This window comes from Diadema setosum, chromosome 14, assembly GCF_964275005.1.
Source record: "Diadema setosum chromosome 14, eeDiaSeto1, whole genome shotgun sequence".
Classification (NCBI taxonomy): domain Eukaryota; kingdom Metazoa; phylum Echinodermata; class Echinoidea; order Diadematoida; family Diadematidae; genus Diadema; species Diadema setosum.
In genome coordinates this window covers 18018484-18037042 of record NC_092698.1, presented here as the reverse complement: position 1 = coordinate 18037042, position 18559 = coordinate 18018484, and the positions used below count along the sequence as shown (strand labels likewise).

At 38.7% G+C, this 18559-nt stretch overlaps 2 protein-coding genes across 2 annotated transcripts in view; both read right to left on the bottom strand.

The window, feature by feature from the left end:
- Positions 1–7129, bottom strand: part of LOC140238012 (diamine acetyltransferase 1-like) — a 17431-nt gene extending 10302 nt beyond the window's left edge. The window contains exon 1 of the mRNA XM_072317941.1: positions 7042–7129. The gene's annotated coding sequence lies outside the window, so the exon portion shown is untranslated. The remainder of the gene's footprint in view (positions 1–7041) is intronic.
- A 2756-nt stretch (positions 7130–9885) lies between these two features.
- Positions 9886–10962, bottom strand: LOC140238182 (melatonin receptor type 1B-A-like). The gene has a single exon (XM_072318120.1). It carries the CDS (start codon positions 10960–10962, stop codon positions 9886–9888), a length of 1077 nt encoding a protein of 358 aa, XP_072174221.1.
- Positions 10963–18559: the final 7597 nt, after the last annotated feature.

Genomic DNA, 18559 nt, shown 5'->3' with positions numbered 1-18559 from the left:
AAAGGGAAAGGTACCAAGTTTTCACTTATCCGAGAAAATAAGCTGTATGTACAAGACCGACTTAAAAAAAAAAAGGAAAAGGTACCAAGTTTTCACTTATCCGAGAAAATAAGCTGTATGTACAAGAAAGACTTTAAAAAAGGGAAAAGGTACCAAGTTTTCACTTACTGGTACCCGAGAAAATAAGCTGTATGTACAAGACCAACTTAAAAAAGCTTTTCTTAAATTGCATGAAACTGTGTAACATCGATGAATAGTAAATAATTATATTACATTGCCCAAAACACATAATGCACATGCTGCACGCGCACAGCACTACCTAACATCTTTCTCTCATTGCTTAAATCGACTTTTGTAAAGCAGACCTGAGCTTAATTCGCCATGAGGCCGTCAGCCCAGTCAAACCACACTTATGCTGACGGTGTCCTGCTTCCTTTGTAAATAAAATGTACTGCTTTTTATGATTCGTGCAACCAGAAATATTTTATGATAATCATGGTGTAGTATCGCATGACATTACACTAAAATAGCTATGTTTTGTTCAAATTTCTTTGCAACAATGTTAAAATGTAAAGGTGCGATCACACATCGCCGGTTTAGATGGCGGTTCATGGCGGTTTGGCAAATCGCCGTGCTCCGCCAAAGACCGTGTTCACACCGTACACAAACCCTGGTCATCCGCCATAAACCCCGAGAACCGCGGAGAACCGCCAGAAAATTAAACATGTTTAATTCATGTTTAATTTTTCGTGACGGTCCTAGCGGTTTGAAATGGACCGTGTTCAAAACGCCGTCCACCGTGTAAAGAACGGCTTCTCCGTGTTTGCATCGCAAGATCCGTGGTAATACCGTGTCAACACCGCCATAACTTTTCATGCAAAAACAAATGTAGAACTTAAAAAGAATAATGCCTCCGGCGACACTTCGTGGCGGAGCAATAAAAAAATGGGGGAAAAGCAAAGATGAACCCATAATACTAGATCGGGTAAATATTGTATTGAATGCTAAAGTTTCATTACTTTTTTTTTATTTCAACACTTAGAGTAAAACAGAAAATTTAATATTCAAAATGTTGGTAGGTTTGTTGAATAGTACATCAGGTACTTTGAAAGGCGTGTGCATATTTTTGTTAAAGCTTGATAGCTTAAAAGATGGCCAGCTACGTGAACCTGTAAGTTATACACAGAAGACTTATGTAAATATGTTCGGTTCTGCTTTCGTGATTATGTATGCCTTTCTGTAAGAGTACATGGTGATACAGACATGTTGAAACTTAAGAGAGTAGAGGAAAAAGCGATGTTGAAACTTGAAAAAAATACACCATTATTATGTTACGTGAACCTGTATAAACAGGAAACTTTGTGGATATACTATATTCTTCTTTGATATGTATGTCTTTTTATTGACTGTTGTTAGAGATATGTGAAAATTTAATTAAGAAAGGGGGGAAAAAGAGATATTGAAACAAGCAAGTACTTCTACATCACTTGATTATATAAACCTGCAAATGAACAGGAAATTTTGAAATTATGTTGGATTCTGCTTTGACATGTATGTCTTTTTCTTTTTAATAACAGTTAATACAGATGTTTTAAAAGTTAAAAGAGAGAGAGAGAAAAAAAGCATGTTGAAATTTGAAGACAATTGCTTATTGCATCACTTATGTCAATCTGTAAATACACAGGGTGTTACAACGTTTCGCAATTTCTTTTGAAATTCTCTTTTTGTACCTAACAAAGCAATACCTCCTTGTTGTAACCCATTGAAGACGAGTGAAAGGGCTCTATGATCTGATTGCATCCAACTACAATGGCTTGGTATGGACTCCTCGACCTTTCGGGGAGATCCGTGTTACAACCGCGTCAATCGCGTTAGCTCCGTGTTCAAAACGTGCTGAGAACGTACACGTAGTCACATCGCGTTTAAAGTGCTTTCCGCCATCGTTGGGACACGGTTCACGGCGGTTTGAGAACCGCCATGAACCGCCATCTAAACCGGCGAGGTATGATCGCCCCCTAAGTTTATTTTGTTTTGACTTAAGACTTTTGAGAAGCAGAATAAATGCAAACATAATGAATTAATGATCACTGTTTGATCGTGGTCGGTAAGGAATTCCAACTTTTTGGACAGTAGTGTGTAATTGACACGTTGAATACTATTATTTTTCGACATTATATAGGTGATAATAGGATGAGTAACGGATTAAATACGAATTCTCGATTTGAATAACCAAGATAACGCGATCCTTCTCATGTACCATAAATCCACGGTATATGGATTACTGTTCAACAATGATCAAAGGTAACAAACGCTGCATGGTTTTCGTTCATATTATATGGTTTTTTTTTTTTTCACGAGCCAGAAATTCTGTCGTATCCAATGGTATTAACGCATGCATGAATGACCACTGTCCCAGATCGAAAGTGTCTCTATACAAATCGTGTTGTGTTAAAGAATTCACTGTACTGCTTAATCATTGATGGACTGCATTATCATTTCATTCAAATTGGATCCGTTTGTTTCTTTGTTTCTTTGTTTCTTTTAGTGCAGTCTTCCTTGAATAATTCCAATCATCATGCTTATGCGCAGATGTCACCATAGCAACGGATGTTTTACCAAAATGAGATTGGCAATTTGTGAACACACTGACTGGTGTCATCTATATCTACGCTGAACAGGAAGTGATTCGGAGAAGCCGCTTTGCCTATATAGATGGAAATGGTTACCACGGCAGTGACCAAGCACGGATTTTGAGCTACACCGCAGGCAGTGCCTATGATATGTGGCTGAGAGCAATTTCGTTCAAAGGCGCACGGAAATGTTTAATTTCTTTCTCTTTCTCAGTTAATGGTTTTTGTATAAATAAAGTCATGGATTTCAAATTAGTCATTGTACATAATCATATTCCGAAAAAATGTCATTATTGACTGTTCAATACAGTTCATGAACCCGAAGTTTTGAATTTAGAAAGACTTTTGTCTTTTGGTATTGATAGACTTATTTTGTGCTGGAGTCAACGAGTCAATATTTTATCTCTCAATATTTTTTTTTTTTGACAATGTTCAATTTAGTTCCTCAACGCACAGTTATGAATTTAGAAAGACTTTTGTCTTTTGGCATTATTAGACTTATTCTGTGCTGGAGTCAACGAGACAATATTTTATTCATTAGATATTTTGGTTTGCTTTGGCATGATCGAGGTCATGGATAAACCATAGAACATGAAATACAAAATGATTGGGATGATTACAATTCCAAAACTAGCACTTTTCAATTCGTCGAAAAGGTTTTTGATATTTTCATTCATAGCACCATCTTATACAGCACTTTTAATATCTATTTTAGTAAAGATGAGAAATTCTGTCAGAGGATCAAATAGTTAAAGGGGAAGTCCACCCTAGAAATAAGTTTGTTTGAATAGAACAAAAAATGAGGGGAACGTGATGGTGAAAGTTTGACCAAATTCTGATAGAAAATAAGACAATTTTGAAATTTTGAAGGTCTGACCAATCCAACAGAAATTGACCACTCCGTGGTGTATGAGATGGAAACCAAAGTATGCAGAAATGTTCCGGGGGGGGGGGGGGGGGAGGGCTGTTGATTCAAGGGTCTACTCAAGTGCAGTTTATATGACCATCTGTTGTGTGTAGAACAATGTTAGTATTCAAACATCCATGATAATTACTAAGAAAATATCACCTTTTTAAAGGACAAGTCCACCTTTATATAGGCCTACATGTGGATTGAGAGAACGCAGCAATATTAGAAGAACACATCAGTGAAAGTTTGGGGAAAATCATTGCTGGATGAGGAGACTACTACATTGTATGAGGTCACACGCGTAGAACGAAGTAAGGAAAATATAGAAAGAATTTCAGAAAATTTTATTTTTTGAAATAAGTGCATGCTTCCTCAACTTACCACTGACGTATGTTAATGGTAATATTACTCCCCCTGCCTTCTGAAAGAAGCAAGTCAAATGTTCATTTATTATGCGAGAAAAGTGAAAATATGTTGATTTTTCTTTTTATTTACTTTATATCGTTCTACGCATGTGACATGTGTAGTAGTCTTCTCATCCAGCTGAGCAGAAACTTTGAAAATCCATAACTTTTGAACCGATTGTCTGATTTTCCTCAAACTTTCACTGATGTGTTCTACTAATATTGCTGCATTCAATCAATCCACATGTATATGAAGGTGGACTTGTCCCTCAACCTGAGACGTAGTATACTCATGGACAACTTAATTCTTGATCATGTCGAAGTATCAAAGTCGAGTTAACCTAAAATACATATTTTTATATTTCAGGCCTGTTAGAAAATAAACCAGTGCATTTATTGTAGCTGTTTTTGTTATTGTTGTGGGGGAGGGGAGGGACGGAAACGTATACAATGTATATATTCAAACAATTTCCTGCATATTTGTGTGCTTTTTGCCTAGACCATGAGTGGACTTAAGAGTTAAACTACAAAAAGTCCTGTTTTAAATATGAAACACCGAGATGGTGTTAAATTTCTTGTGCTCATTTATGGTCTTAGATTAACACCTCCGGGTGTTATTTCAAAATATAAAATTGTTTTTTGAATAGTTTCTTAGTTACTGCACTTCCTGTTGATTTTGAACTTTGGCAAGACGTTCAAGAATTTTCCAATAAAGTACTTAATAAAAAAAAATGTAACAACAGTTGGTGTGGTCTCCTATTGAAGCTGGACGGGTGTATGACATTAACACCAGCAATATCAAATCAACACCATGCGGTGTCATTATTGAATTCACCAGCGCAGTGTCAAAAATATCACAAGCTAGTGTCAAATTAACACCATGAAGTGCCAGGTGAACACTTCTCAACACCATCGCAATACATTTTCTACACGGTTGATGGGTGCGGTCCTCTATTGACACTTGATCGGTGTTAGATTTAACAACAGTGGTGTTAATTCTAACACCGGTGTTTTTACAGTGTATGTACGTTTCACGGCAATGATTTTGCAGTCCTCTTTATGGTAGATTCCTCTATGATAGTCATCTATCGTCAACTTAACCCTTTCAGAACCGCCACATTAAAATGTAATCGGCATTGTACGTATACATACACATGTGTGTCGCCGATGCGTGGGACCGGAAGCGTTAATCAAGGACTTTCAGGGCGCCAGTCAGGTCTTGGTTGTACGAGGCTCAAACTTATTTAGGAGATTCTGCGACCACGTTGGTCTCTGATATTCTTATATTTACCAGGGGGTATTTGTTAAAAAAAAAAAGGATTAGAGGAATTCTATAATGCTTGCAGGAGATCATAGCAAGACAGACTGATATTTCTAGCCAATTTTACCACAGTTTACATGAGGCTATGATAATTTGTTAGGTGTCATAGAACAAGATTCTTAAGCTATAGATAATGATCCGGATTACTCACTTTCATTTTATAATAGAGGGGTATGAGCTCATTTGCAGATATTTCTTATGACATCCTTCAGCACACGAGGTAGTAGAAATATTACGATTTTAAATCGCCTCAAGGTCACTATCGATTACACAAAACTTTGTGTGTATGTTTGTTTGTTTGTCTGAGTATCAGCGTCCTTATAGGAGTAGTGATATCTATATAGCCTAAGATTGCCTCTCATTATAGTCGTAACTTTCAAAGTACACTTTAGGTGGTGCTGAGCATGGCATGACTGTGCTGCTCAGGTCCTTTAAAGGACAAGTCCACCTTCATATTCATTAGGATTGAGAGAATGCAGCAATATAGGAGAACATATCAGTGAAAGTTTGAGGAAAATCGGACAATCCATTCAAAAATACTTTAAATATCTGCGCAGTCACTGCTGGATGAGAAGACTACTACAGTGTATGATGCCACATGCGTACAACAATATAAGGAAAATATAAAGAGAATTTCACAAAATTTCATCTTTTGAAAAAAGTGCACATTCCCTTGACTCGTTACTGACATATGTTTTGGGTAATATGATTCCCATTACCTTTAGAAAGAGGCAAGTCAAGTGCTCTTTTATTATGCGAAAAAAGTGAAAATATGTTGAATTTTCTTTACATTTTCTTTATACTCTTGTACTCGTATGACATCACGAGCCTTAGTAGTCTCCTCATCCAGCGGTTCCAACACAAAAGTTTTAAAAATTCATAACTTTTGCATCGATTGTCCAATTTTCCTCAAACTTTCACTGATGTGTTCTACTAATATTGCTGCATTCTCTCTATGTTAATGAAGGTGAACTTGTCCTTTAACACAGAAGGACGTGAACACTATATAGATTAACAATCGGCTACGCAATGCGACTTTCATATCTGAAAAACACAGACAAACTCATTTACGGCTTACAATCCCAAATCCGCGGACGTCTGACGTGTTTTTTGTTTTTTGTGTTGTTTTGTTTTTTATGTTTTTGACTTGGTCGTGCTCTGTAGAAGATCATTTTGTGAAATCGAGTATTACCATTTCATTACATGTATTATTACTGAACACTGTTGACAGGTTCGGGCTCAGTCTCCGCGGCCTCTCTGAAATATTATAGCCTGATGACGTTAAACCCGATATACGTTAACATTTAATCACGTGCATGAATGAAAACATGACGTTTCACGATGACGAATCACCAAGCTATACCTCCCCCCCCCCAAAAAAAAAAAAAAAAAATGGCAATCCTATCTCTGGAATGTCATGCAATTCTCATATTTTCTCTGAAGGTGACCTCCACGTACACTCTGAAAATACATAGACCGCATTGATTCAGCTCGGTGGGAAAATGGTATGGGAATCAAGAACTAAATAACTATAGGAGTAATTTCGGATGTTAGTGTATACAGTATGTAATAATTAGTAATGCGAATTACGAATCGATCTTTAACACAGCTGTTCATCGTCTCATATTTAAGCACCTCATAACCATGCAGGCCTAGTCTATGTTCCCAAATCAGAAAGGTAATATCATTGTTTGTAAGATCTTGTTTGTCTGCTTGCTTGCTTTCTATATCTATAAATATTACGACACTTTGAGGTACGAGAGATCTGGAACTTACCGAAAATGGAGTGATATTGTGGTGCACACCAAAGGTACGGAGACGAAGTGAACTGGCCTTTCCCGGCCCTTCTGAAGTTGTGACAACGACGCCGATGATACTTGAAAATAGTAAGCCCTGTGCAGTGTTTGGCAGGTTATGTCTGTACAGCAACGAGCACCGTATAGGTCCGGACGGATGTTGCAGGGTTTTAAACTAACCCTGACGTTATCTGTGTCAACCGAAGCGACTTCCGCAAAACATGACAAAGTCATCCCCGCAACCAACAACGTCTCGAGTTTCAAATAGATATACAAACAGACAGACACACACACAAACACACACACACATTAACTGAGTCAGGCATTTAAACCACTATTCTGAGGTAACTAACTCAGGTGTCACAACGGAAGGGAAATTGTTTTGATTTCGCATTCACATTCCGTCAACTATCATTATTTGCATGTAATATTGAAAACAAAGTTGGCATTTGACAAATATCACAACCAGTGCTTGCCAGATATTACCCCCACATAGTATACGCACATACGCAACCTAGAAAATTACTGACGAAATGATAATTCACTCTTACAAACACAGACCCAAAGTACACGAAGTTTGTGTAACTAAATACATAACCAACATTTTCATCTATATAGGGACATATACATTACAAGCTCTGCTTTTTAGTAGGTCCCCCACATTTCATGTTTGTAAAATTGTCTTCTCTTGTATTCTTTGTAATTACGACGCTATGTCCAGTCTTATGTTCAATCGATTGTAACATGTTATTAGTGTTTGAGATGTGGAACAATAAAATAAAAAATCAAATCAAATCAATTATTGCGGAAGCGAGGGAAATGTTGGTGGCACAACAACATGTCCCACATTCTGACAACAAACAAATCACCACCACCATGATATCAGACTTAAAAGTAACAAGAAAACTTTATTCTTCCCTCGCCTCAAGTGTATTAGTGTGTTAGTGTGTTAGTGTGTGTGTGTGTGTATGTGTGTGTGCGCGCGCGCGTGTGTGTGTATGTGGTATGTGTGTGTGCGCGCGCGCGTGTGTGTATGTGTTTGTGTTATTTTCTTTGGACATAAACTAAATGGTGTAACTCTTCATCTTTTTCATAATATTGTATGTCTTTACTAAGAAGTAGTAGTAATAGAAGAAGAATGTGGGGATGAATAGCTTGAAGAACGAGACGACTTCAAAATGTTACCAAAACACTTAACTGTTCTACTTCAAGCCAAATAAGGGACACACATGCAGCGTTTGGTAGTTTCATTGGTAGTAAAAGTTTAATGGTCATTGATAATGATCGGTGTTTTGTATTTTTTGACCTTCATGCAGAAAAATGCAGAGAATTAATCACATCTTATGTAGATGATAATTGAATGTTATTACTATCGTAGGCGCAGTTAATGAGCGCAACCAGAAATTGTCTTCATTACAAGATGCAAGTTAGCAGCTAAGAAACTGTGTGAAGAGTTTGTAATAGGCAGGAATAGAATAGTCGTTGATTCAAAGTAATCTTATTGTGTAGGGCTATAAAAAACTAACCCGTATGGTAGGCGAGGGTGTTAAGCAGTGCGACTGATGATATTCAACAATTTTATATCGAAAGTGATATTTGCTCTGCATGCTTAGATTTAGGCCCTTTTCTTGCGAATCTTTTGTTTATGAAATTTGCTTTGACATCTGTAACATCTGACATATTTCATCTCTCATTCTTTTACTCTTTACCTCTTTTATGACATTCACCTCTTTTATGAAATTTACTTTGAGATGTGTAACATCTGACAAATTTCATCCCACATTCTTTTACTCTTTTACCTGACTTATTGTCATTTTTAAAAACTTTTGATACTTAACGACCCTTGATAATATTTTCACCCCTGATATTTCAACCAATTCTATGGAGAATATCAAGACAGTGTCATAATATTATTCCACCTCTAAAAAGGCAATATTATTTGTACTATAAAATGGCAAGATGCTTACGCTGGTAGATAGAAATTTAGCTGTCTGTGGAATAAACCTGCCAAACGACACTTCGACCTATACGGACCCCGAACAAAAAAACAAACAAACGAACGAACGAACGAACAAACAAACAAACAAACGAACAAAAACGCAAAAAAGCAATACCCTCTCACGTTTGTTCACGTGTATTATGCTGAACGCTCATTTACAGTTCATTCATCATGATTACAGATACATACTGTCCATTCCCTCTTTACCGTAATCATAGGGGTGGGTGATGGGGGGGGGGGGGGGAGGTGCGGAAGATGAGAATCTAGATATCTCTGACCTGAAAGTCACTGACTGACTGAGGGCAGAAATAAGATACGAAATGGTGTGACCAATAGTTAACTGATCGTGGCTGGTTGTGCGATCATCGGTGAGTCCTATTAGGCGTTTTACGCGTGATCACCCTCTTCAAACAGGTCGTTACAGATCAGTGAGTTTGCGTGACTACGTATGGCCCTTCTTAACTGCAATTAGTTAATGGATGTGTTTCACTCAGAAAGAGTAGTCTTGGTGCACAGTCTTGATGTGATCATTATGTTAGACCCGGATAACAGCAGCGAAGAGGTTTTGTGGATCTCCTTTACTGTCAGACATGCACATTACGATCATGATGTTAGGAACACATCTATTTCTATATGTATAATCCAATTTCTTGCAAGGTCTGAGATGTAACTTCGCAACTAATTTAGCGCAGAGCATCAATTAAAATTGTTCCGCCTCGGTAAAATGACGCGAACGTATGAGTAGAGACCGAGAGTGCGTGGCTATCCATGCGATTCTCTGAGGCAAGATGCTTAAAAAAATAATAAAGAACAATGGCGGTATAATCACTTAGAGAGAATAGTTCGCAGCCACGCAGACTGGTCCTCGATATCAGAAAACCTGCGACTGAATATGCACTTGAAGACCTTGCGGAACACCGGGTGCTTCCAGGCGTAGATGATGGGGTTACAACAGGAGGCTGAATAGAGCGAAAGGACGGTGTACATGCCAGCCGACTGTGTCCCGGGAACGAGGACCATCGCCAGGGTCGGGCTAACGCATATGAAAAAGCAGACAACAATCATGATCATGTTCATAGTTATCCGATTTTCCGTTTCGTCCACTGCCGTCTCTTCCCTGTTCTCCTCCACGCTCCTCATCTCTTTAGGCTGAGGGAGCGTCACAGTCTCGATGGGCGGCACCTCGTTGCTACCCCCACACGTGGACGTATAACCCGTGGTGCTAGGCGTCGGTCTGCCCGGTCGCGCCCTTATGTGCGCCACTTGACGCATGTGGCGCCTCACGAAGAAGTAAATGCGAATATAGCAGAAGCTGACAGTGATAAAAGAGCAGCCGAAAAGCAGCCCGCATATGACGTCTATCAAGCGGCTCTCCTCGGTAAGTTGACAGAGCCAAAGGATGTCACTGAACCCATACGGAACCATTCTCGTGGGTCCCAGCGCAATTAGGAACACGGTTGTAGACGTCCACACGCCACCTATGGTCACTATCATATTTCGCTTCGTATAAACGAATCCGTAGACTCGATGTGACTGCGTGATCAGCACGAATCGGTTGATGGCAATCAGATCCAACATCACGATGCTACAGGTGATAAGGATGTAATTCAGGACTGCCGTCGACCTGCAGGCCATATCGAACGAGACGGGGTGGGTAGTTCTCGTCAGAGCGGACATCTGGACGGGGATATTCACGGAGCAATTGAGGAAGTCGCTGACGCTGAGGCTGACGACGAACGCGTTCGGCAACGTCTGCAGCTTTCGGCAGGCTGCCACCGAGAAGAGAAGGAGGCCGTTTCCGACGACCCCGAGCACGGACACGACGCTGAGCAGGAAGGCGACGGTCATCCTGTGACGGTAGGCGTCATCAGGCTGCAGGAACGTGGACGGCGACGAGTTCATGGCTGCTTGGGTACGACGCGGTTTCGAACTTTCGAGACGTCCTATTTCAGCGGAGCTTTAGAATCTGAAAAAAAAATGAATAGAGACAGTCACAACAACATTTAAGAACACTGTTCAAGTTCATAATTCACAATTTGTAAATAGATGTCATTCCATTAAAGGACAAGATTAGTTCACCTTCATATACATAAGGGTTGAAAGAATGTAGCAATATTAGTAGATCACATCAGTAAAAGTTTGAGGCAAATCGGACAATCCATCTAAAAGTTACAAATTCATGAAATTTGTGAAGTGTTAGTGCCGCCATGATCGCTGGATGAGAAGACTACTGCAGCTTGTGATGTCACATGAGGATTGTGTCAAACGATATGAAGAAAATTGAAAGGAAATTTACATGTTATTACGTTCATCGCATTATTTTACTGATTTCCTAACATCTGTATATACGAACATTTCATTGTATTCCTAATTATTTGTTTGTTGGAAATGAAATAAATCAACTTGAACTTGAACTTGATCTTGAAATTCAACATATTATTTTCATTTTTCTCACATAACAAAAAAAGCACTTAAAGGGAAGGTAAACCCAAAGAGCAATGTGGATTGAGTGAAAGCAGCAACATTAGTAGAACACATCAGTGAAAGTTTGAGAAATATCGGACAATCGATGCAAAAGTTATGAATTTTTAAAGTTTTGGTGTTGGAAATGGAACCGCTGGATGAGGAGACTACTAGAGGATATGACGTATGAGTGGACAACAATACAAAGAAAATGTAAAGGATATTCAACAAAAATTCACTTTTCTAGAATTATGAAAGAGCAGTGGACCAACCGCTTTCAGAAAGCAGGGGGAATAATTGCTACCCTTAACATATGTCAATATCAAGTTGATGGAATTTGTAATTTTCATGAAAAATTGATTTTTGTAGTATTTTCTTTATATTTTCTTGATATTGTAGTCCACTCATACGTCATAACCTCTAGTAGTCTCCTCATCCAGCGGTTCCAACACCAAAACTTTAAAAATTCATAACTTTTGCATCGATTGTCCAATTTTCTTCAAACTTTCACTGATGTGTTCTACTAATGTTGCTGTTTTCAGTCAATCCACATTGTTCTTGGGGTTTATCTTCCCTTTAACTCTTTTAGAAGGCAGGGGGAATAATGTTACCCTTTAGGCTACGGTCACAACCCCCAAAATCAGCCTGCTTGGCGACCGGTCGGCGAGTTTTTAGCCAATTTCGGTCGGACAACGACCGGTGATCGACCAATGACCGACCAGGCACCACTGATTTTTTAGGGCATCGGTCGGTCGCCGCTGAATTTTTAACGCGGAGTTAAAATTTCAGCGGCGACCGACCAGTTTTCACTCGCTGCCCAAAATACGCTCGGTGTCCGAGCGGCAACCGCCAAGGCACTGACCTAATCGAGCGGTCGCCGCCGAGCGATTTAGGGAACAAACATAATAGAGACAAAAATGACAAAAGCACAGAAGAAAACCGAGCGAATAGATCGAGCGGTCGCCGTCGAGCGATTCAGGGACTAAAAATTATAAAGATAAGTATGACAGAAGCACTGAAGGAAACCATGGAATAGATGGGAAAGTGAAACCAGGGCAATGTGGAAGAAGCAGGGGGAGAGATAGAGGCAAGGAAACCCCACCAAAATCTCAGCATCTCAATATCTCGGCAACCAACATGAGGGACATGGAAGACAGGGACAACCACTTTGGGGCAAAAGAGATGAAAGCTAAAAGTTAGTGTCGATTTGTAAACCTAGTAATATATGGTTTGGTTATCTTATCATTTACTAAAGACCTATTGAATGAAGAAGTCATTAATGACAAGAGATGGAGAAATGAAAATATGAAATTAAATAGGAATGGAACAATACTGTTGAATATTGAAGCAAACGAAGATATTTTGGAAAATTCTAATCTATTCTGATCTTTGCTCCATCTTTAGTTTTCCTCCTTTTTGTTTGATTTCCTAATTTCTAGTTATCTGTGGTTTCACATAACTGAGGTTTGGTAGTGAGTAATTTAACTCTTAAATCGTTATCCTCGAGTTTTTTCTTTATTAATTAATTGATTATCACATCATAAATCACATAATGTTATAGGTACATGAATAAACCTAGGTAGCTTGTGAGAAAAAATCGGTCGGTGGCCAGTGGGAGATCGTCCAGTTGCCAATGGGCATCGTTCGGTAACTGCTCAGTCTCTGCGCGGAGAAGATCCTCATATTTCGCAATCTTTTTACCTACATATATATATATATATATATATATTCATGTATACAGCAAATGTGTACAGACATGGATAGAGATATATAATATCTTCACATGTGTTACACTTTCTTATTCGCCATGCCCTGTAGATAAAGTATAAGAATAACAATCCTTTACGCTCGCACTGTACGTGTACCAAATGTAGTGGAAACCAAAGTTTGATATTGACCATGTCTTCCGACCATGTTCTGAGAGTCCGTGACTTTTCTCCACGTTGGGTAATAATCATAATTCAAGTGTACTGTAACATTGGACCTGTGTTGTTCATGAACTCACAATATCACCTTTTTAAACCTTTCCATCCGTTCTGGTCATTCATCACATTTGCCAATATGCTTGCGCAGTCTGCGGTGCGGAAATGAACTCCGCTTGAATACCAGAAGCTTCTTCAATAAAAAAAAAAAAAGGAAAAAAAGAAAAATGGCGGGAAAGACGACTGAATAAACACGAAGGCCGCGAAAAAACCCATTTTCGTACATATATGGATCTCTCGAATAGATGACCAAAAATATTTGCCTACTTCTCCATCACCGCGAGGCGAAAATGTTTGCTCACTTTGGCGAACAAACACGTGAGGTACATCACCTTGTTCCTAATATTATATTCAGAGATGGTTGCTATTATATCTGCATCTACATGTACTGCTCTCTTAATATTGTGGGGGGGGGGGGGGTGGGGAAGTAAAATGCGCATTAGTTAGTAGACTGCAAAATTTTGGATAGTAGGGGTGTGTGTGCGTGTGTGCACGGGCGGGGGGGGGGGGGTTACAACCACGCTTAAAAGAGCACGTCGATCCAAAAAGACGAATTTTCTTGGGAAAATTTGGACGTATCTTAAAATGATCCTTGCAATTCAAATGTATGTTGACATTTGTTAAAGGGATGGTATAGGATTGCTTGAGGTGAGGATACAGCTTTTAACTTTTTGCGAGATACTTGGAAACCACTTCATGAGATGTTAAAGAGCATATAATTCTAGGAGGAATTCAAACTTTACTTTATGAAAATCAGTTTTGAAATGGTTGAGATATCCAAAAACAAAGCAAAATAAAGCGATCCTGATAAATGGTGGTTTTCACCTTTTATTTGGATCGCTTTGTTTCGGATATCTCAGCCATTTCAAATCCAGTTTTCGTCAAATAAACTTTGAATTTCTATCAAAATTATACGCTCTTTCATAATATTTCATATGAGGATTCTCATTATCTCAAAAGATTATCGTCAAAAGAAGTTCGGAACCCGAAGCCCCATATCAAAAGAAACTCTAACATCCCTTTAATGACTTTTGGTTAAACGTAACCAAATCACTAAATACTTCATGAAAATATAAATCATACATCACTGAACCATTTTTCTTTTTTTTTTTGCACAAGGTTAAGTCCCATCTCTAAAAAAAAATCCTTCAGACCATCTTCATTCATATTCTAGCTGTGACATCCTCATGTAACAGTCTGACAGTCTTGGGCTGAGCAACTGGCACATTTATCTGTTTATATGCTTTACCATTTATTGCTATTACTTGTATTTACTCACAACAGCATCAAATGTTCTTGTTTATACTTCTGACATTTTTTGAAGTATCAATGAACGGTGAGGTACATCACTGTGTCTATATTGTTCAGCTCGAGTATACGTAATGCTTTTGCTTCTACCCTTCCTGGTCGTAACTAAAGAATTTCACACCGTAAGACGAAATTTTCAATGCTATGTTGAGTTTCTGTCATTATTAATTTGTTTGATCTCTTTTGTAGGTGGGCACATAATTACTCCTGGGACAAGGCTGATTTTTTTTTCTTTCCTGATATGAACTTATCAATGAAATAAATTGAGGCTGGTCAGGCATAATGAAAGCGCCAAGGATATTCTCGTTCATTTGATCGGTATATGAATAAATGATGAAATTATGCAAAACGTTGTTGAACCTTTTACCTTTACAGAGGCGGACGAGGGAATTGATTTGAGCAATGAAATGACCATAATGACTGTATACTGCAGAATCAACACTGAAGGACACATAGTACAATCTATGATTTCAATCAAACCCAAACGCAATAAAAACTTGTCACTACAGTAAGTTGCTCAACCATATAAGAGAACCATCACACAAGAATGCTTTTGACATACCCTTTTCAAGGACCTTGCCATTGTAATACGTAATACGAATAGCATACTTTATAGATCATTACACTTTTTTTTGGGGGGGGGGGGGTTGGCATGGGGGAAGCAAATTATTAAATAATCTCTTAAAGGATATCTTTAACGTCTATTGCTATAATAATATCACGTATATCTCTCGGAAATTTTAATCATGGTGGCATACCTGCCCCGCTTGTTCTGCGTGAACAACGATTATAAACATTTCATGCTTGAAAAAAGAACAAAACAAAACAAAACAAAAATCCAGAAACAAATTAATACCTACAGTTTTTTAAATTTTCCAGAAACCTTAATGATGCTGTTTAATCTCCTATAAACATTGACAGAAGCATATCTTTTTGAGAAGACTTTGATCTGAACGATGGTATCTCCATGACAAAAAAAAAAAAAAGATAACAGTAATAAGATCTCACAGCTCTGATAGTTAATGAACTTTCGGGCCTCTTTCAAATGAAGTGAAGACTTAACAAAGGACGAACGTTATCGCTGTTATATTATCTAGGTGTTATGTATCCGTTTGTCATGTTTGCTGATCCTTAGAGAAAGAGTCATGAAGTGAAACTTAAAGAGGAAATCCACCCCCCCCCCAAAAAAAGAAAAACCAACCAAACAAACTCCAAAAGAAAGAGAACAATATTCCATTCAGAATCATACAAAAATTACCCCCAAAAAAGAAATAAGGAAGATATGACATTCTGGAATTTCACATTTTAAATATTTCTTGACCTGTCCTATGAAAATTAAAATGATCGAGTTAATGATGCCATACCCTCACAATTTTTTATATGTGTTATGTATGAAATTTTGAAAATTGTTATTTTAAGCTAATACAAGAAGAGACATGTAATCATACCAAAATATATCAGAGTAAACATTTATTATTTTCATTCTGTTTTTTAAGGCAAGTTTTATATCTGTACAGCTGAAATATGAGATTTTTGTCTTTTCTGTATATGAAATGGATAAAAACTGGCGAGTGCATGATATCGTCAACTTGCTCATTTGAATATTTATAACAACTAGTCAAGAAATGTTTTCCGAAAAAAGTAAATGTGAAATTTCAAAATGTCATATCGGGGATCTATTACTTGGTCTACTCCCACTTCGTCTAATAGTCATTTAGTCTCAACCCACATGGTCTAATCCTGTTTCGTCTACAGTCCGTTCGTCTAATGACCATTTAGTCAAATTGCCACTTAGCCTCATTACCAGTTGGTCTACTTCCAGATGGGCTATGCCCACTTCGCCTAATATCCACAGTTAATTAGACAAAATGGGAAATAGTCCAAGGAGATAAAACTGCAATAATTAGACCATCTGGTCATTAGACGAAACAACAAGTAGCCAAACTGGGCATTAGACCAAGTGAGAAGTAGACCAAACGGGCATGAGACGAAATTGATAGTAGACCAAGTGAGTTTAGCCGTAGTGGTGTTAGACGAACGGGGAAGTAGACCATCTGATAGTAAACCAAGCGGCAAAAAACCGTCATTATGTTCCTCATCCTTTATCCGATCTTTGTCATTTTTGTATCGTTCTGTAGGGAATATTTTTCTATTTCTTCTGAAGTTTACTAGTCTTTGGGGGTGGATTTCCTCTTTAAGCAACCGTCTGAAGTAATCATGTCGTGATATCGAGAATGGGATGGGGGTGTTCATCAGCAGCCGGCCGTCTTGGCTTATGCTGACGTACATGCACGCGATGAAACGTTTTAAAGTTCAAATACGTCTTCGTGTTCGTCATCAAATAGTTACTACTGTCCTCGATGTTGATATCATAAGAAGAAAACAAAACTTGAGAAAAAAAATCATGGCAATCCAGGATGTTTGACTGGGATTAAAATGGCTCCATAAACCCTGTATGTCCTAACCCTACACTGCAGGAGTAGTTTACAATAACGAGATGGTATTTCTCCCCCCACCCCCACCCCCACCCCCCTGGATGCCAGACCAGTATTTATAATGATATTGCTCCGTTCCGCGGGTTTGACATAGTGAAGTAATTGCGATGCACAACGCGTGACTGAGTGTAATCGATTCGAATAACCTTGTCAGCACGGCCCTCTTTTACTCGACTAGTAAGACAGTGTGTTTTATTTTCTCTTTAATTCTTTTGTTTTCCTCTCTGCTGATGGTTTGGAAATAGAAAAGGATCCTTACTTATTGAAATGGGGATTAATGGCCTCCGTCCTTGCATTATGAACGTTCGCACGCGTCTCCTCTTGAGTATTGTGCAAATAGCAAAGATTTTGTTATCACCCGTTACGATCGTCCGGTGCTCGCCCGAAGAGCCACGGATACTCTCTACCATGGCAAATACTCTCCTCCATATAGCGTGTGTTTATTTTTGAAGCTATCAAGCCATGACAAGCAAAGAGGAGACTATATCAATATGTGAAGAGGAACACAGATTCGTTGGTTCGTTCTATTTTCTCAACTCTTGTGTCGGTATATAGTTTGAGCTCAGTTGCCATTACGGGTATGGCGTCGTAGTAAAGCGTGCCACGTGAGGAGTCCTCACCTAGCCCCCCCCCCTCCCCCATCTCCATCTTCATCCCCATCCCCGCCGCCATCATCATATCAAATGATGCGATCATATTTTTCACCACAACTGATCAATCTCGGCCGACTACTACAAACATGACAAAGGGGGAATGCAGGTGGTTGGACTCTTCGATCAAAATTCATGCTCATTTAATAATGCGAACGAGAGGACTCGAGGGGAAAACACGGGAGTGTGAGCTATGATGGAGGACAGCGATGCAAATTGTGAAATAAGGCTTGATTTTGAGAGGAAACCACCGACAAACATTTCCAAGACTCGTTAACCGTGGCAGGCGCGCGGCTAGTCATGATAATTCTTTGGCGCTCATCAGAGTGGAATTTCGTTTCAAACGTTTTCCATCGACGGTTCGTGCTTTGTGCTCGTATCATTATGCGGGACGATAAAAGAATGGACCGAGTGTAAATATCGCCAGTCAAGTACGACGTCCTTCTGCTATTTCCCGGATGCTTTCGTTGTTGGCGCTTTTTTAATAAAATCAAAGACTACTTCATAACAGAAGAAAATGACATGCACGATAATGAAGTCGACTAATAGATAAGGCCCATTTCTGTCGATATGAACTGACCTATACAACGAAAGAATTAAA